Source organism: Pogoniulus pusillus, chromosome 39 (genome assembly GCF_015220805.1).
Source record: "Pogoniulus pusillus isolate bPogPus1 chromosome 39, bPogPus1.pri, whole genome shotgun sequence".
NCBI classification, from domain to species: Eukaryota; Metazoa; Chordata; class Aves; order Piciformes; family Lybiidae; genus Pogoniulus; species Pogoniulus pusillus.
In genome coordinates, this window is record NC_087302.1 from 1,297,188 (window position 1) to 1,316,564 (window position 19,377).

At 61.1% G+C, this 19,377-nt stretch overlaps 1 protein-coding gene across 3 annotated transcripts; it reads left to right on the forward strand.

The window, feature by feature from the left end:
• The first annotated feature begins 1,199 nt into the window (after positions 1-1,199).
• LAD1 (ladinin 1) lies at positions 1,200-18,441 on the forward strand. Of its 3 annotated transcripts, none has more exons than XM_064173435.1 (10): positions 1,200-1,446; positions 6,618-6,761; positions 8,242-8,749; positions 9,680-9,811; positions 12,852-12,901; positions 14,069-14,144; positions 14,457-14,588; positions 15,396-15,485; positions 16,901-16,978; positions 17,288-18,441. In XM_064173435.1, exons 1-10 carry the CDS (start codon positions 1,409-1,411, stop codon positions 17,408-17,410), a joined length of 1,371 nt encoding a protein of 456 aa, XP_064029505.1. In that variant the 5' UTR covers positions 1,200-1,408; the 3' UTR covers positions 17,411-18,441. The 3 variants fall into 3 exon arrangements, with proteins under 3 accessions (XP_064029505.1, XP_064029504.1, XP_064029506.1); XM_064173434.1 differs by having other exon boundaries at positions 1,201-1,446; positions 9,677-9,811; XM_064173436.1 differs by having other exon boundaries at positions 1,202-1,446; positions 9,677-9,811; positions 17,308-17,392.
• The last annotated feature ends 936 nt before the right edge of the window (positions 18,442-19,377 follow it).

Consider the following 19,377-nt stretch of genomic DNA (forward strand, 5'->3'; position numbering starts at 1 on the left):
ATCACCCCTGCAAAGCAGTGCCCACATCCCCTCAGCAGAACAGTGCCCATATTGCCCCAGCAGAACAGTGCCCACATCACTCCAGCAGAACAGTGCCCATATTGCCCCAGCAGAACAGTGCCCACATCACTCCAGCAGAGCAGTGCCCACACTGCCATCACCCCAGCAGAACAGTGCCCACATCACTCCAGCAGAGCAGTGCCCACATCACCCCAGAAAAGCAGTGCCCACATCGCCCCAGCAGAGCAGTGCCCACACTGCCATCACCCCAGCAGAACAGTGCCCACATCATTCCAGCAGAGCAGTGCCCACATCGTCCCAGCAGAGCAGTGCCCACATCACCCCAGTAAAGCAGTGCCCACATCCCCCCAGCAGAGCAGTGCCCACATCACCCCAGTAAAGCAGTGCCCACACTGCCCCAGCAGAGCAGTGCCCACATCACCCAAGTAAAGCAGTGCCCACACTGCCCCAGCAAAGCAGTGCCCACATCACCCCAGCAGAGCAGTGCCCACATCACCCCAGCAAAGCAGTGCCCACACTGCCTTCACCCCTGCCCTTTGAATGTGCCCACTGAGCTGTTGAGCTTGGTGGGGCAGGCTCCTGGGACCAGCCCAGGGGTGTAGTTGGTCTGAAGGAGGAAATCCAGGCCTGGACTGAGCCTGGGCACACAGCTCCCCTCTGGCACAGGGTACCCCAGCGCTGGGCAGCCCAATGCCTCAGCCCCTTGCGCTGGGCTTTCATGAGCCTCCTCTGCCGCAGCAGAGCTGCTGGGAGGAGCGGACGGCCCAGCCCAGGATGCCCAGAGCAGGCTGAAGGTAGCAGGAGCCCTCCCACGCCGTGTGGCAAGCGCTGGACTGCGCCCAGGCGGAGGCGCTGGGATGGCTGTTTGGGCTCGCTGGCAGCCACCCTCCGCCCACTCTGCCCGGGGAGATTTGCCTGCTCCGCCGCTGCCGGAGGAGTTGTTGCCTGGTGGCGAGCGGCTGGTAGAACAGGTTCTGCGCAGGGAGTTGCCTCCGAAACCCTGGGAGACCTGGATGGAGCCAGCCCCGAGCGTGGGTCTCCGCCGGAGCCCTGGCACGGCAGGCAGCGGGGAGGGGTTTGCTGCTGCCTGGCACTCCTGGGCAGGGCGGGCACCTTCTGCCCCTGGCCGCTGGCAGGCAAATTACAGCCTTGCCTCTGTCAAGGTAGATAAGGGCCATGTGATGCAGCCTGCTGCAAACGGGTAAAGGTGCACAGGGAAATAACCTTGCAGGGAGTCCTCCCCCTCCTCCTCCTCCTCCTCCTCCTCCTCCTCCCTCCGCGGGGAGCAGAGTCTGCGGGCAGCGCAGGTGCCCGCGGGGCCAGCAGCGCCGGGGCCTGGATGTCGGCAGCAGCTCCGGAGGCTCTCTGAGGCTCGGGCACGGCAGGAATGGCTCTCGGCAGGAGGAACTGGTCCGATCTCTCCAGGTAGGGGCAGAGGTTTAATGCTTAACCCCTGCCACCGGCGGGGGGGACGGCGGTGAGGGTGGGCTGCTGGCGCAGCGAGCCCGGGCCGGGGGCTGCTGGGGCGGGTGGGAAGAGGAGCAGCTGCCGTGGGGGTGCTGCTCGTGGAGGGGGGTGCCAGCCCCACGGAGAGCTCAGCGCTGCTGAAGTTTCTGGTGGGTGGGCAGGAGCAGAGGCGGTTTGGTTTCTGCCGCCGGGGGAAGCTGAGCGCTGGGACTGGCTCTGGCAGAGCCCCGAGCTGGCTGCGCTCTGGGCTGCTTTGCCCTTCTCTGGGCAGGCTGGGCTGTGCCCCCAGACCTGCTCCCCTCTGGGCTGCTTTGCCCTTCTCTGGGCAGGCTGGGCTGTGCCCCCAGACCTGCTCCCCTCTGGGCTGCTTTGCCCTTCTCTGGGCAGGCTGGGCTGTGCCCCCAGACCTGCTCCCCTCTGGGCTGCTTTGCCCTTCTCTGGGCAGGCTGGGCTGTGCCTGCGGACCTGCTCCCCTCTGGGCTGCTTTGCCCTTCTCTGGGGCAGGCTGGGCTGTGCCCCCAGACCTGCTCCCCTCTGGGCTGCTTTGCCCTTCTCTGGGCAGGCTGGGCTGTGCCTCCGGACCTGCTCCCCTCTGGGGTGCTTTGCCCTTCTCTGGGCAGGCTGGGCTGTGCCTCCGGACCTGCTCCCCTCTGGGCTGCTTTGCCTCTCTCTGGGGCAGGCTGGGCTGTGCCTCCGGACCTGCTCCCCTCTGGGCTGCTTTGCCCTTCTCTGGGGCAGGCTGGGCTGTGCCCCCAGACCTGCTCCCCTCTGGGCTGCTTTGCCTCTCTCTGGGGCAGGCTGGGCTGTGCCTCCAGACCTGCTCCCCTCTGGGCTGCTTTGCCCTTCTCTGGGGCAGGCTGGGCTGTGCCTCCAGACCTGCTCCCCTCTGGGCTGCTTTGCCTCTCTCTGGGGCAGGCTGGGCTGTGCCTCCAGACCTGCTCCCCTCTGGGCTGCTTTGCCCTTCTCTGGGCAGGCTGGGCTGTGCCTCCGGACCTGCTCCCCTCTGGGCTGCTTTGCCCTTCTCTGGGGCAGGCTGGGCTGTGCCTCCAGACCTGCTCCCCTCTGGGCTGCTTTGCCCTTCTCTGGGCAGGCTGGGCTGTGCCTCCGGACCTGCTCCCCTCTGGGCTGCTTTGCCCTTCTCTGGGGCAGGCTGGGCTGTGTCTCCGGACCTGCTCCCCTCTGGGCTGCTTTGCCCTTCTCTGGGGCAGGCTGGGCTGTGCCCCCAGACCTGCTCCCCTCTGGGCTGCTTTGCCTCTCTCTGGGGCAGGCTGGGCTGTGCCTCCAGACCTGCTCCCCTCTGGGCTGCTTTGCCCTTCTCTGGGCAGGCTGGGCTGTGCCCCCGGACCTGCTCCCCTCTGGGCTGCTTTGCCCTTCTCTGGGCAGGCTGGGCTGTGCCTCCAGACCTGCTCCCCTCTGGGCTGCTTTGCCTCTCTCTGGGGCAGGCTGGGCTGTGCCCCCAGACCTGCTCCCCTCTGGGCTGCTTTGCCTCTCTCTGGGGCAGGCTGGGCTGTGCCCCCGGACCTGCTCCCCTCTGGGCTGCTTTGCCCTTCTCTGGGCAGGCTGGGCTGTGCCTCCGGACCTGCTCCCCTCTGGGCTGCTTTGCCCTTCTCTGGGCAGGCTGGGCTGTGCCTCCGGACCTGCTCCCCTCTGGGCTGCTTTGCCCTTCTCTGGGGCAGGCTGGGCTGTGCCTCCGGACCTGCTCCCCTCTGGGGTGCTTTGCCTCTCTCTGGGGCAGGCTGGGCTGTGCCTCCGGACCTGCTCCCCTCTGGGGTGCTTTGCCTCTCTCTGGGGCAGGCTGGGCTGTGCCTCCAGACCGGCTCCGGAGCCACCCCGGGAGGGTTTCACTCACCCTGCATCCACACGGCCCTGGGGACCACGTCCTGGCTCTGCCATGCAAAGGCTGCCGACTCTGCCCACTTGGCACTGGGCAAGCACCGATTCACCAGCAGCCTCCCAACGATCTTTGTAGACCCCCAACGACCCCTGCAGGTCACCCAACGATCCCTGCAGCCTCCCATCGACCCCTGCAGGCCCCCAACGACCCCTGCAGCCTTGAGCATTCCTGAAAAGTGGTTTTGGCTCCGAAGGAGCCAGTGCAGATGAGGCTCCTGGGCATGGCAGGGTGAGTCGGGGGCTCACACCAAGCCTGGGTGATGAGGGCATCGCTCCCAGCCTCCTGCAGATGCCCGGGCAAGTAGTGCCAAGCTCGGCTGGGTGAGGGTGACTCAAAGGCAGCCACATTCTGCCACAAAGAGGAGCAGGAGCTGTGGTGGAAGCAGATGTGGTGGCTCTAAGAGCTAACTGCGACCCCCAGCAGCCAGGCTAGAAAGAGGAATCGAGAGCTCATTGCTCAGAGGCTGCCAGCTCCCAGCCTGCCTCCATCAAGGGTGGGATGAATCCAGAGGACAGCCCAGCCACATCCGGATCCACCTCCTCTGACCCAGTGGGGTCCAACACCCAGACTGGTTCCCAGCCCGGGCAGGCAGCTTCTCCTCACTGGTTTGGTGAGGCAGCACTGGAACAGCACAGAGTAATGATTAACAGGACAGGAGGGGATGAGGTGTGTGGGGTGGCACTCAGCAGCCTCTCTTTGCCCATCTCTTTGAGGTTAAAAAAGGGAAAGCAGAGTCAGATGGTAAAAGAATGAACTCCTCTCTGAAAGCAGGAGGGAAAGATTGACACGGGCAGCCCTGGGCACGAGGGTGGATGACTGAACTGCAAACAACAAGAAACTGCATGTTGGCACTGCCAGGTTCGCTCCTGCCCCTGCAGGAGCTCAGCGCACTCGGGGCAGGAAGATCTCCTGTTGGCTCCGGAGGAGCTGCAGGCAGCAGCGAGGCAGAACCTGGCTCTCACCTGGCTCTGCACCGGCGCCAGAGCTCCACACTGTCACTGCTGGGGACCAGAGCGGGCAGCAGAGGCAGCTGCCCCCAGGCTCCTGCTGACCCTGCTGGGTGGGGACGTGTGCGAGCGGTGCCCGCCCTGGGAGGTCTGCCCGTGCCCAGCTCACGGAGCTGCGGTGCCCGCCCACAGCCGCCGAGCTGTGTACAAACAGCCAAGGGTCAGGCCCACGGAGGTGACACAGCCCAGCAGAACAGGATGCAGGGGTGCTCCCTGGCACACAGGCTCCCCGGGATAGGTGCCAGCCCTCTCCATCCTCTGTCCTTCCTGATGCCAAGCATGGCAGCAGGGACCAGCTGGAGCCCCTAGCAGCAGGTCCAATTGCTCTGGGGATAAGAAGGTTACCTAGAGGGTGTGAGGGGAGCTGAGGAGGGAGAGGGCACACCCCTGGCATTGCCCTGCCCCCAAACAGACCCTGAGCTCCCGGTCAGGACCTGTGCTCCCTTTGCTCTCCGTTCTGCTCCGCTGGCCCCTGGGCACTGCCCTGCCTCCCCGCCCAGGAAGCACAGGAGCTGTGCAGGGCTGCGGGGGGTAGCTCTGGTTTAATTTGTGACCCAGCCCTCATTACACAGTAACTCCTAAGCCATGCTGCCAGTCACTGTGCCTGCCAGTTCCCGTGTGTGTGTGCCCACCACTCCCCGTGTGCCCGCGGGTCGCTGTGCCCGCAGCGGCGTTCGCGATGCTGCAGGCCTGGACCTGCTCTGGCTTCCAAGTCCTTTGAAGTCTCTGCTCTGGTGAGACTCCACCTGGGGTTCTGTGTCCCCCAACACAAGAAGGACATGGACCTTATGGAGCAGGTCCAGAGGAGGCCACCGAGATGATGAGAGGCTGCAGAACCTCCCCTGTGGGGACAGGCTGGGAGAGTTGGAGATGTTCAGCCTGGAGCAGAGAAGGCTCTGGGAAGACCTCAGAGCAACCTTCCAGTGCCTGTGAAGAGGCTCCAGGAATGCTGTAGGGGCTGTTTTGAAGGGCTGGTGGTGACAGGACAAGGGGCAACAGTTTGAAACTGGAGCAGGATAGATGTAGGCAGGACATTAGGAGGAAGCTCTGCACAAGAGGGTGGTGGAGCACTGGAGCAGGTCACCCAGAGAGGTGGAGAAGGCCCCACAAAAGGTCAAACTTGATGTGGCCCTGAGCAACCTGATCCAGCTGGAGCTGTCCCTGCTAACTGCAGGGGGCTTGGGCAAGACGACCTTGGAGGGTCCCTTCCAACCTGAGGCATTCTGTGATTCTGTGACCTTTAGCCTGGGTGCAAGTGGGGAGGCAGCTCCAGCTGGGGTGCTGTGCTGGGATGGATCCTGCACGGGGGGGGCTCTGCCCTCTTGTGCTTTCAGGGCTCTGGGAGCTCCACCAGGCCCATGTGTTTGCAGCTGGGTAGGGACAAGTGCTGCAGGTGAATGAGCTCTGCTGTGAAGTGCCCCATCCAGCCAACAGAAACATCTTCCAGCCCAGCTGCAGCAGGGGCAGAGGGAGGGCAGGGATTGCCCAGAGGAAGGAGGGCAGCTGCTGGGTTCCAAACAGCCTTTCACTCAGAGGTGCACTTTGCACATATGTATCGTTTACCTCTGGCTACTGCAGAAGGAAATCTTTAAAGAGAGCTCTTTAAAAGTTCAGACCAGCCCTGGGGTTTTGGTGCAGCCTGTGGCCATCAACCATCCCCAGTGCCAGCCACACGCAGGGAGCAAGAAGAGCTCCTCCTGCCCGCCCTGGTTTCAGGCAGAGCTCGCAGGGAGCTGCCCTCAGCCTCTGCTGCTTTTGCATCTGAGGCTTTTTCATTCAATACAAATTCAAATGCCTTTGCCACAACTCCCACTGGGGCTAAACTCTTCTGCCTCTAATGGTTTCCCTTCCAGCTCCTGTGGTTGAGATCCGTGTGGTGGCTCTAGGGTCCTGGTCTTGCTGAGCTAGGGGTGAAATGTCCTTGCCCCAGAAGGTTTATTTAATGTAGGGATTCCTTTGGAGTGAGTGCTCCTCACCAGCAGCTGCAAAGTCAAATGCTTGTGTTGGGAAATGCCCAACATGGCATGGCCTGGGTGGGGTAAGAGCTTTACAACACCTGGCTCAAGCTGCCATGCCTCTCCCTCAGCCCCGTGCAGCAGATGGGGAACACAACCTCCTTCAGCCCCTTGGCCCTCGCCTGGTGGTGTTTCAGCTTCCTTTCTTGCTCGTCTGCAAGCTCCTCGTGCAGGACACAGCCTCACTGTGTCCTGATGTTCCACCCCAAACAGCCTGGCCAGGCAGAGGACCCTTGAGGATGAAGAGGAACAGCAAAGAGAGCGCCGGCGAAGGCACCGGAACCTGCTGTCCTCATCCTCATCAGTGGATGAAGAACCTCTCAGCCCTGCAAAAGACACCAGTGCAGCTCCCAGCAGGTGTGTAGAGTCCTGCTGGCATCAGCTTAGCTCCTGATGGCTCACTGCCTCCTTTTCCTCGACCCTGAGCCAGAACTGCTGCAGTTGGTGGGAGGCTCTTGGAGATGAGGGTGGGAAGAGCTGTGAGGAGAGCAGAGGCCAAGGGACCTTTGGGCAGCAGGATGGGCTGGGTGGGCTGAGCTGTGGGGGGAGCAGAGGCCAAGGGACCTTTGGGCATCAGGATGGGCTGGGTGGGCTGAGCTGTGGGGGGAGCAGAGGCCAAGGGACCTTCGGGCAGCAGGATGGGCTGGGTGGGCTGAGCTGTGGGGGAAGCAGAGGCCAAGGGACCTTTGAGCAGCAGGATCTGGAGCTGTCCTGATGCCAGGCTGCCCTCACACATCCTGCCCCACACTGTGGGTGGCTTTTGCTCACAGTGACTCATGCTCTGGAGGTGTCTCTCTGCAATTCAAACAGGATGGAGTTAGGACACTTGGGTTGGGAATGGGTTGAGTAAGGGCTGGACAAAACTAATATGAACAAGCTAGAGAGGACATGTGCACAAACACCTGAGGGGTGAGGGTCCAGTGCCTGGGGCCAGGCTCTTCAGGGTGGTCAGCAGCAGTAAGCCAAGGAGCAATGGATACAAACTGGAACAGAGAAGGTTTCAGCTCAACGTGAGAAGAAACTTCTTTCCAGTGAGGGTGCTGGAGCCCTGGAGCAGGCTGCCTGGAGAGGCTGAGGAGTCTCCTTCTCTGCAGGCTTTCAAAACCCTGCTGGCTGCACTCCTGTGTGAAGTGCCCAGGGAGTCCTGCCTTGGCAGGGGGCTTGGGCTGGAGGACTTCCAGAGGTCCCTTCCAGTCTCTGTCGTTCTGTGATTGTGATTCTGTGACAAGCTCCCTGCCTCGGTGCCAGCACAGGTGACTGCAGTTCAGGACAGCAATTATTATCCTACCTCCTTCCCAAGCTCTGGAGACTGTGCAGATGCATAATGGTCCTGGGCATGTGTCCCACCTGCCCCTTCCCAAGGCTGCTGCCTGCTTTTGGCTGTGGGAAGGAGGAGGCAGGACTGCTCCACAGAGCGTGGTGGGAGCCTGCCTTGGCAGCTTGACTGCAGCCAACCCTCCAAGGCAGAGATGTCATTTCCAGCCCATGAGGAGCCACAGGCAGGTCTCCTCCAGCAGCTGCTCCGAGCATGCAGCTCCTTGGCACAGGACTTGGTGGCTCCTGATGTCCTGAGGCTGCAGAGATTTGTAATCCCTGCCTCAAGAAGAGGGGGGAGGGAACCCTTTTGGTTCAGACTTGCCCATGGAGACCCTGGCTGGGGAGGTGGGGATGAGTGTGGCTGCAAGCTCTGCTCTGCAGGGACCACTCGAGGCTGTTGGTGAGATTTTGATGCCTTCCCAGAGCCTTCCACCCGGGGATAACCTCACCCGCAGCATAAAGGGCAGCCCTCTGGCTCCAGGGTGCTGAGGCTTGGTCCCGGCTTTGTCTGTGTCTCCAGACCGCAGTCCCTGGTCAAGGCGCTGCTCCCGGAGGACGGGAAGGAGCGGAAGCTGTCGGAGGTGCTGAACACGCAAGAAGCCAGAAGGACAAGGGCCCCGATGGCCATCTCCGAAAAGCTGAGGCAGGAGAAGGAGCAGCGGGAGCCGGGGGGGGGAGCGAGCCCTGCCGAGCCGGGGCCACAGCCGCCCGCGGGGCAGGAGAGCATCCAGGCTGGAGAGCAGGGGCGAGAGGTGGCCAAGGGCAGACAGGACCCGCCCGGAGAGCAGCAGCTGGAGTCAGCCTCCGAGAGGAAGGTGGTGGTGAGGGGACGGCTGCAGGACAAAGAGGAGCGAGGTGTGGGAGCGCCTCGGGGGGAGCAGAGGAAGGAGGCGGCAGACCCACAGCAGCAGGCACCGCCGGAGGTGGGGAGCTGCCGGCTGCGAGAGGTGAAGATCCTGAGCAGGCAGGGGAGCCGCAGCGCCGAGGAGAAGCCAGCCCCGGGCGGCAGCTCAGCGCTGGAGCTGCAGGTGAGCAGCAACGGAGACGGCGGGGGCAGGGGGGGGTGAGATACCGTGTGCTGGGGGGACAACAGAAGGAGGGAGAGCCCCAGGTATCAGCTCAAGAAGGTATCAGCTCAAGAAGGACAGGGAACTGCTTGAGAGTCCAGAGCAGAGCCACGAAATTGATGAAGGAAGTTGAGCATCTTCCTTATGAGGAGAGCCTGAGGGAGCTGGGGCTGGGAGCTTGCAGAGGAGGAGCCTGAGGGGTGACCTGACTGAGGGCTATGAGGATGTGCAGGTGAGTGCCAGGAGGCTGGAGCCAGGCTCTGCTGGGTGATGCCCACTGACAGCACAAGAGGCAATGGTGGGAGCTGAGGCAGAGGAGCTTCCATGTGGACCTGAGGAAGAATCTTTTCCCTGTGAGGGTGACAGAGCCCTGGCACGGGCTGCCCAGGGGGGTTGTGGAGTCTTCCTCTCTGGAGATAGTCACGAACCACCTGGATGTGTTCCTGTGTGATCTGCTCTGGGTGCTGCTGCTCTGGCAGGGGTGGGGCTGGAGCAGATGAGCTTTGAAGGTCCCTTCCAGCCCCTGACATTCCATGATTCTATGGTCAGGAGGGAAAGGGGAGCCACAGGCTCTTGGGGAAAGCTTTTCTGAGAGCTGCAAAGAAGGTGGTGGAGGAAGACCCCAGCACCTCCTCTCCACCCCTCACACCTGCATGGTGCTATTCTGATCACCATCTCTGGCCTCTCCCACTGGCTGCCACAAAGGTGTCACTGAAGAGGTGTTTGGGGCTTTGTGCATCCAAGTGAGACAGTCAAGGTTTGGAGCACTCTGACTTCGAACTCCTTCCTCCAAACCAGTTCCCATCCAGGCTGCTCTGCCCCCTGCAACTCAACCTTCTCTGCGGACTCTGCAGGCAGACATCAGATATTTGCTTATTTTTCCCCCAGCAGCCATCCAGGAGCCCCTCAAAGGTGGTGATACAACTGTCTGCCACCCAAGAGGTGTCTGCAGAGAAGTCAGAAGCTTCTCCAAGTCACATCAGCTCCATCAGAAGAACCAGCCCAAGAACTGTCTCCTTTCGGGTAAGGGCACATGGGAGAGACTCTCGTGGAGGGTGGGGGGAGGAGGAGTTGCTTTGCTCTCCAGGTTATGTGCACAGAGCCCCACAGTGCCAGCTTGGGAGGGACCCCAGGGACCAGCTGGGTGCAGGTGGTGCTGGAGTTGCAGTCAGCTGGCCCAGCACCCTGCCAGGCTGGGGCTGCCAAGTGCCCAGTGCAGGGCATCCACCACTGCCCTGGGGAGCTGATTCCAGTCCCTGACTGTTCACATGGGGAACAGCCCAGTGGGGATGTCCCCAGCAGTAGCCTGTCCCCATCAGCCCTTGTGCTTCCATGGCACTGCTTGTACAAATGGAGTCTCCTTCCTCCTGGCAGCCTCCCTCTGTGCCCTGGCCCATGGCAGTGAGGTCTGCCCTGGGCCTTCTCTTCCCCAGGCTGAGCAGCCTCAGCTCTCTCAGCCTTCCCCACATGGCAGATCCTCAGACCTCTGCTCCTTCTCCTGGTCCTTCTCTGCACTCTTTCACAGAACCCCAGAATGCCAGGTTGGAAGGGACCCCAAGGACCATCTGGTCCAACCTTCCAGCCCATCCCCATCTCTTGTTTTTTGTACAGTGGGGAGCAAAAGTGCTGTCAGAGCTCCAGGAGTTGGCAAGTGGTTGAGGCTCCATCCCTGGAGGTGTTTGAGGCCAGGCTGGCTGAGGCTGTGCGCAGCCTGCTCTAGGGTGGGGTGTCCCTGGGCATGGCAGGGGGGGGTTGGAACTGGCTGCTCCTTGTGGCCCCTCCCAGCCCCGACTGATTCTGTGATTCTAAGTGCCAGTTGCCAAAAGTCTGCTCAAAATGCACTCTGCTTCTGTCCACCTTCCTGCTCCGTGTCTGCCCAAAGGCTGTGATGCTGAGCATGCTCCCCACTCACAGGCTTTGCAGGAGCAGAAGGAGCTGAGGGAGCTGGGCCTGTTTAGCCTGGAGCAGAGGAGGCTCAGGGGTGATCTTATTACTGTCTACAACTACCTGAAAGCACATTGTAGCCAGGTGGGGGTGGGCTCTTCTCCCAGGCACCCAGCAATAGAACAAGGGGACACAGCCTCAAGCTGTGCCAGGGCAGGTTCAGGCTGGATGTTAGGAGGAAGTTGTTGGCAGAGAGAGTGATTGGCACTGGAATGGGCTGCCCAGGGAGGTGGTGGAGTCACCATCCCTGGGAGTGTTCAAGAAGAGCCTGGCTGAGGCACTCAGTGCCATGGTCTGGTTGACTGGATAGGGCTGGGTGCTAGGTTGGACTGGATGAGCTTGGAGCTCTCTTCCAACCTGGTTGATTCTATGATTCTATGATATGATTTTATGGGGAGCCATGGCAAGTGACTGGGAAGCAGGAGCTCCTTGGGCTCTGGTTCTCCAGAGGGGAACAGGAAGGACCATCCTCCCCTCCCCCAGCACTGCTGCTCTGCCCTGGGAGCACAGGACAAAGCAAAGCTCATCCTGCTGCACAAGAGAAGGCTGAGAGGGGATCTGAGCAATAGCTGAGGGGTGGGGGCAAGCAGCAGGGCCCAGGCTCTGTGCACTGGTGACTTGGGACAGGACAGGGAGCAATGGACACAAACTGGAGCCCAGGAGGTTCCATCTCAACAGCAGGAGAAAATTCTTCAGTGTGAGGGTGCTGGAGCCTGCAGCAGGCTGCCCAGAGAGGTTGTGGAGTCTCCTCTGCAGACTTCCAAGCCCCATCTGGATGTGTCCCTGTGTGCCCTGCCCTGGGTGACCCTGCTTTGGCAGGGGGGTGGACTGGGTGAACCCAATGAAGCTCAACAAGGACAAGAGTCCTGCACCTGGGGAGGGACAATAAACTGCAGCAGCACAGGCTGGGAGGTGCCTGCTGGAGAGCAGCCCCAGGGAGAGGGAGCTGGGAGTGCTGAGGGAGAGCATCCCTGGGGCAGCAATGTGCCCTGGGGGCCAAGAGGGGCAATGGAGTCCAGAGTGTGCCCAGCAGAGCCAGGGAGGTTCTCCTGCTCTCTGCTCTGCCCTGCTGAGACCTCATCTTGAGCACTGCCTTCAGTCTGGGGCTCCCCAGTTGCAGGGGGACAGGAACTGCTGGAGAGAATCCAGCAGAGAGCTATGAGGATGAGGAGGGGACTGGAGCAGTGCCTGGTGAGGAGAGGTTGAGGGACCTGGGGCTGCTTAGGCTGGAGAGGAGAAGACTGAGAGGGGATTGAATCAATGCCTGTAACTGTCTGAGGGCTGGGGGTCAGCAGGGGGGGACAGTCTCTGCTCACTGCTCCCTGGCACAGGACAAGCAGCAGTGGATGGAAGCTGCAGCACAGGAGGTTGCAGCTCAGCACAAGAGGCAACTTCTTGCCTGGAAGGCTCCCAGAGCCCTGGCACAGGCTGCCCAGAGAGGTTGTGGAGTCTCCTTGTGTGGAGCCTTTCCAGGCCTGTCTGGATGTGTTCTGTGTGCCCTGAGCTGGATTGTGTGGTCCTGCTCTGGCAGGGGGATGGAATTGAACATCTCCAGAGGTCCCTTCCAACTTCTAACATCCTGTGATCTGTGATCTGGGATCTGGGATCCAGTCCAACACCAACCCAATTCCCTGGTCCTGCTCTGGCAGGGGGCTTGGTCTGGATGAGCTCTTTGGGTCCATCCAACCCCTAATATCCTCTGATCTGTGATCTGTGATCTGTGATCCTGTGATCTCTGGAAGTCCCTTTCAACCCCTTCCATTCTATTACTCTGTGGTTCTCCTCCTCATCCCTTGTGAGAGATTCTGCAGTTTAAGCTCCCCAAAAAAGCATCTCTTGAATGAAGCACTTGTGGAGGCTGGGGAAGCCAGGAGCTGATGAGCTCCTCCCTGCTGTGAATCAGGGCTGGCAGGCTTGGCCTGATTGACTTTCCTGGTGCTTCATTGGCAATCAAACTGTTAGCACTACAAAGCATCTTCAGTCTGGAGAGCTCTGAGATGTGAGATAAGCTCTGGTGTGGGTGCCTGGAAATGGAGGGGGTGAGTCTGAGATATTTCACCCATGTTTATCTCTGATAACCAAAGGTGGCTCCAGTGTCTCCTCTCCTTCTGTCTTCCAGATGATCTCAAGGAAGGAGAAGGAAGAAAGCCAAAGCCCTCTGACGAGGAGGTCAGCACCTCTCTTGATCTCTCTTTGGTGTTGCTGGGCAGGAATTGACATCCTTTGTTTTCCAAGGCTGGGGGGAGGAGGTGATGGGAGCTGGAATCCAGATAGTGAGTGAATGCTGGTCCTCGGGGTGGCTGAGCAGGCTGTGGTGCTTAGCAGAGGACAGGACAACGCCCAGGGTGCAGCTGCTGTCTGTGTGAGATGCCCCAGCCAGGCTCTGCTCTCTCCTTGCTGTGCTCACTCACCAGGGCTTGTGCCTGCACAGGGCTGGTTCCGTGGGGAGTGCTGCAGCACCACAACAGGGTCCCAGTCCTGGAGGAGTCAAAGCCAACTCTGCAGGTCCATGAGCAGCCTGGTCTGGCTTTGGTGGCCAGGTCAAGTGATTCTCCACATCTGCATGGCAAGGGAGGCTGTAGCCAGGTGGGGTTGGGCTCTGCTGCCAGGCAGCCAGGGACAGAAGAAGGGGACACAGCCTCAAGCTGTGCCAGGGCAGGTCCAGGCTGGATGTTAGGAGGAAGTTGTTGTCAGAGAGAGTGATTGGCACTGGAATGGGCTGCCCAGGGAGGTGGTGGAGTGGCTGTGGCTGGAGGTGTTGCAGCCAAGCCTGGCTGGGGCACTGAGTGCCATGGTCTGGGTGATTGGGCAGGACTGGGGGCTGGGTTGGGCTGGAGGAGCTTGGAGCTCTCTTCCAACCTGCCTGATTCTGTGATTCTAAGTGGCTTTAAAGCCCTTGTAAAGCCCTCTTGAAGAGCCAGGGGCTCAAGTCTGAATGCAGGGAGTTGAGAGGATGTCCTCTGCCACCTCTGAATGCAGGGCTGAGGAGTGGAGCTCTGTGGGCTCCTGGGCTTACAGGTGTGCATGGCACAGGCAAACTCCTGCTGAGGCTGGAGAAGCTGCAGTGCAGAGGTGGCAGTGGTGAGGGCAGGGTGCACTGAGGGGCTCTGAGCTATTTTTCAGGGCACAGTTTGGCCACAGTGAGGTGGTGAGGCCCAGGGATCTTGGGCACCAGTAGAGAATGAGCTGCTTTAGCTCACTTGGCAGGCAGATGCAGGACAGCTTGGGTTAGGTGAGGTCTTCTCCTGCCTAGTGGAGCCTGCCCCGAGCCCATGGGCTGAGTCCCAGGAGATCTTGAGGGGGTTGTGCTCAACTCACTCTCCTCTCCTTCACCAGTGCGAGTCTGAGGATCCCAGGGAGCAGCACTGCCACCATTGGGGAGAAGCTGGAGAAGTACACCTCAGCCGTGCAGGTACCAACCCCTTGGCACGGCCAGGCTGGCATGGGAGGGACATGTGGGGAGAGGAAGAAGGGTGGCCTGGAGCTGAGCAGGGAAGGAAGAGAGGGACTGAGCTGCTTGGGAAAAGCAGGGCTGGTGGGGATGAAGAAGGTGGTTCCAGGCAGCAAAAGGGATCAGGCTCAGGATTTGAGGGGCAGGGAGGGGGGCAGGGGGATGCTGCCTGGAAGCAGTGGGGCAGGGAGGGAGCAGATGCCAAGGGGTGCAGAATGTGAGTCAGGACAGGAGTTGGTGCAGCATGGCCCTGCTGATGCTCCTCTCTTCCAGCGCTCAGAGGGGGCCAAGTGCTGCCTGGCTGCACAGAAGGGGCTGGTGCTGCCCTCCGAGGGGGTGGCCACCAAGCGCAGCTTCTTCGAGGCCAGCGCCCCCGGCAGGGCTGAGCCTCTGCCCGGCAGGAAGGTAAGGGCAGAGCAGGGCCCTGTGCTGGGGCAGACACCAGCTCTTCACAGCCATGCCAGTGTTGAGCTTGGCAAAGCCCTCTGAGATCCTCCAGCAGCAACCCAGCCCCACCATGGCCACCAAACCCTGCCCCCAGGTGCCATGGCCACAGCTTCCTGCAGCCCCTCCAGCCATGGGCACTCCACCACATCCCTGGGCAGCCTCTGCCAGTCCTTCACCACTCCTGCAGCAAAGAAACTTCCTCCTCTCCAACCTAACCCTCCCCTGGCACAATCCCAGGCCAGTTCCTCTCCTTCCATCCCCTGAGCCCAGGCAGCAGAGCCCAACCCCCAGCTGGCTGCAGCCTGCTCTCAGGGAGCTGCAGAGAGCAATGAGCTCTGCCCTCAGCCTCCTCTGCTCCAGGCTGCTCACCCCCAGCTCCCTCAGCTGCCCCTCCCCAGCCCTGCTCTCCAGACCCTTCCCCACCTTTGTGGCCCTTCTCTGGACCTGCTCCAGCTCCTCAATGGCCTAAATGTCAGGATTTTAGGATGAACCTTGCCCAGTTTGGATCCCACTGCACAGCCTGGCAGGCTGCTGCCTGGGTGCACTTTGCTGGGAGTTTGGTGCTTGCTGAGTGCTGCTGGGCAGGGCTGGGCATGGCTGCTACTGGAACTGCTCTGCTGGTGTGTGGGTCCCTGCAGTTGTGCTGGCACTGGAGGAGCTGGCATGGGGCAGGTTTGCTTAGGCTCCTTGTGCCCTGGGGACAGTCCTGGGTTGTGTCCCTGCAGTGGGGGTGCTCTAACCCTGCTGTCCCTCTCTGTGCCCCAGGACAACCTGAAGATCCCAGGCTCGGTGACATCTCGCATCAACCTGTGGATCAGCCGAGCTCAGGAGCCTGCCAAGGAGGAGAAGAGCAAGGTACCAGCTTGTGCCAGCACCTCAGGAGAGAGCCTGGAGTTAGAGCAGCCTGGTGGGACATGTGCCCGCAGCTGGGGGCCTTAAAGGGTTGCTGAATCCTTGGCTGAAGACATTGAAGGATTTAAGAGGAGCTTAGAGTCAGAGGTGTGGGTGTTGCAGGGCCACCACAATGAGATGCTGAGACTCTCCTCGCTGCTGTGCTCTGATCCTGACCCCAAAGTGCCCAAGGCAGCTGCTCACAGCCCTTGGTGTGGTGAGGAGGGAGTTGGCACCAGCTGGATGCAAGGGACATGCAGGTGGACCTGTTCCTGCCACCAGTGAGATAGATCACCCCAGCAGTGTCTGGAGGACTGGCTCTGACTTGCAGGCCACTGGGAGCTGAACTCTGCTCAGTGTGGACTGAGAGGTCCTGCTCCATGGGGGGGTCTGGAGTGATCTGCACCCCTGGGGGAATGTCTGCTTGGTCCTGTGCCTGGCTAGGAGTCAAAGGTCAGCATGTTCCTGGGGATGCTCCAGAGACATGGATCAAAGAGTCCTAAAATGGGTTGGAAGGGACCCTAAAACTCATCCAGCTCCAACCCCCTGCCGTGGGCAGGGACACCTCTCACCAGCACAGACTGCTCAGGACCTCATCCAGCCTGGCCTTGAGCACCTCCACGGAGGGGGCACCCACAACCTCCCTGGGCAACCTGTGCCAGTGTCTCCCCACCCTCACTCTCAACAATTTCTTCCTCCTCTCCACTCTCAGTCTCCCCTCTCCCAGCTCCCAGCCATTGTCCCTCCTCCTGGCACTCCAGGCTCAGTCCCTGCTGAGCTCTCCTGGATGAAGGGGGCCAGACAGGACATCCTCTGGCCCTTGCTTGGGGGGCAGAGGTTCCTGGGGGGGTTTTCAATCCGTGTTTTGCCATCTCTAGCAGCAGTCTGCTGCTGGGTGCAGGACAGGAGGGGCAGCTCCAGCCCAGCCCTGCAGCCCTGGCAGGCAAGCCTGGGCACCCCGCGCTGAGCTGCAGAGCCTGGCGCTGCCCAGACGTGCCAGCTGCGGGAGCCTGCGCTGGCTCCGTGTCTGCCGGGGCAGGCTTCGCTCCGGGGTCGGTCCTGGCTGAGGCTGCAGTCTGCTGCCTGCTGCCCTCCACCTCTCCGGGCTGGAGCTGCACTTCCTGCCGAGGGGTTGCCAGCTGCAGGATCTCACATCCAGCTGCTCTCACCTGCAGCATGCCTCAAGGTTTGGTTGATGTCAGAGCAAGGCAGCACTGCACCTGGTGCACCTCAGCACCCTGACCTGGCTGGAGATGTCCCTGCTGGCTGCAGGGGTTTGGACAGGATGACCTCCGAGGGTCCCTCCCAGTGGGATGCTTTCTGTGCTTCTGGGCCTGAGGAAAACCTTCTCATGTCTCTTACAACTCTCCTGTTGGCAGGACATCAGGAGAGTAAACAGCCTGGCAAGTCGGGAGGTCTGGGTGAGGAGGTCTGGAGGCACCCCCGGAGACACCAAGGTAGACATGGAGCTGCCCTGGGGGCTGCTGCATCCTCGGAGCTAGGGGCCACTGCTGCAGCGCCCACAGGGAGGTGTGGGAGGAGCAGGCTGGGGTGGGGAGAGGGCTTGTGTGGAATAGCCAAGAGCCCACAACCTGGGGGATCAGCAGCAGGGCACATCTGGAGGCAGCTGCAGGGAGGAGGAAAGGTCTGGTTTTGGAGAAGCAGGGAAGTGTTGGGATCTGGGGGATGTCTGCTTGCCCCATCCCCTGCTGGTCCTGGTCAAAGAAGCTGCCTCTGGGGGGCTGCAGCCTCAGGCCTGACCTCAGCTTCCCACCTTCTGTTGCAGCTGCAATAGGATGACCTGGGCAAGCCTGGTTTGCTCTGAAGACCAAAGCCAGCCCTGCCCACCCGTCCAGCTCACTGTCACAAGTCTGCCATGCTGTGTGTAGGTGCAGCACAGCTCACCAGGGGCTCCTGCTTGTGGGATGGAAGGAAGGAGGCTGGAAGATTATCCCTGTGCCCCCAGCCCTCACTTGCAGCCTGTTTGGGAGCTCTCTGGCCTGGAGACTTCTTGCAGATGCTGAGGGCAGACTCATGTCTGACTTCCCCCCAAGGTTTCGGTGCCTCCCTGGCTGTGCCCCCACGACCACTTGCAAAGAGGATCAGCCCAAGCAGCTCCCCTGCAGCTGGGCCGTGCCAGGGGGGCAAGAACCTGCCTGCCCAAGGGAACTTCAGCTGCAGGTGCAGGGACCTTGTCCATCCCTGCTGCCTGGCTTGCGTGGGCTGAAGTGGGTGGAGTGGAGGTCTCCTCCACCAGGCTGTCACTGCTGCAGGGAGCCAGTCAAAGGCACTGTGTAGCCTGGAGATGCCTCCTGCAGGAAGGGTGGACTCGATGGCCTCAGTGCTTCCTCCCGACAGGCAGCTGAGCCAAAGCCAGAGGCTTGGCCTCCACCCTGTGGTGCAGGTTAAGGCCTCTGGAGGGTGTAACAGATAATCCTTAACCTACACCATCCTGCCCTCACCACCCCCTGCCCCCTGCAAGCAGTGCCCCTTTCACTTACTTGATACAGGGAGCGTGGGCTGGCCATGGCCCTCTGCTTGGGGTTGCCTGGAGCTGTGCTGGGCCCCTGCTGCAAACTCCTTTCCCTGTCCTCCCCCTCCCCATCCTGAGCCCTTTGCTCATGGCTGTGTAGACCTCTGGTCCTGCCCTCCAGCAGGGAAGGAGGTGCTGGGGTGGTCTCTTGAGGCCAGCTTCAGGGTGCCACGGGCAGCCCATGGAGTGATGCTCAAAGCCCTGTGCTGGAGCCTCTCAGTGTGCTGGGGCTGTGCCTCCAGCAACCACTGTGGTGTCCGAATTGGCTGTGGGACTCTGCTGCTGCCTCTGGGTCTGGTGTTGCTTGCTGGGCTTTGGAAAGGATTTTGGCTTCTCTGTGCCTTATTTTTTTTGTTTCTAATTTCTAATAAAGGTTTCTCTTTCTAAGATGCCTTTGGTCACCTGCTGGGGTCGGGACCAGTTCACTTCCCTGATTCTGGCAAGAGGAAGAAAGGCAAAACCACAGCATTATAGTGGTTGGAGGGCACCTCTGGGCATCATCCAGCCCAGGCCCCCTGTTAAAGCAGGGCACCCACAGCAGCTTGCCCAGGATCACAGTGGCCAGAGGGGTTGGAATCTCTGCAGAGGAGACTCCTCAACCTCAAGTTTCTCCTCCTGTTCAGGTGGAACCTTCTGGGTTCCAGTCTGTGCCCACTGCCTCTTGTCCTGCCCCTGGGCACCACTGAGCAGAGCCTGGCCCCAGCCTCCTGCCCTCCACCCTTCAGCTCTTGCTGAGCATTGCTCAGATCCTCCCTGGGGCTGCTCTCCTGCAGGCTCTCAGCCCCAGGCCCCTCAGCATCTTCCCAACCTCTCCAGCACTTCCCTGTCTCTCTGGAGCTGGGCAGCCCAGAACTGGACCCCAGTTCTCCAGATGTGGCCTCACTGGGGCAGAGTGGAGGGGGAGAAGAAGCTCCCTTGTCCTGCTGCCCACACTCAGTGCACCTGGAGCCCAAACCTCCGCAGGCAGCTGTGTGCTGGCAGGGCAGAGAACCCCCAGAGGTCTTCCCTTCCCTTTGCAGCATCCTGGGCTCGGTGCCGCGGCTGAGCCCGGCTGGGGGCTGCGGTAGGAGGCTCTGGTCCCCATCTCAGGCAGCGCTGCCTTATCAGTGTCCCTGGCCCTCGAAAGTGACAGCTGGCTGGCTTGTGTCAGCCCCTTGGGCACTCGAGTAGCTCAGTCCGGAGGGTTTAAAATAGCAGATCTCTGAGGCCACACAATAGCTTGGGCTTATATGGGCTCTCGGGGGGCAGGGGCGCGGCGGAGGGGCCGGGGCTGCCGAAATAGCAGCTCACAAGTGGCGCATTCCGCGCTGGGCGCCGGGCACA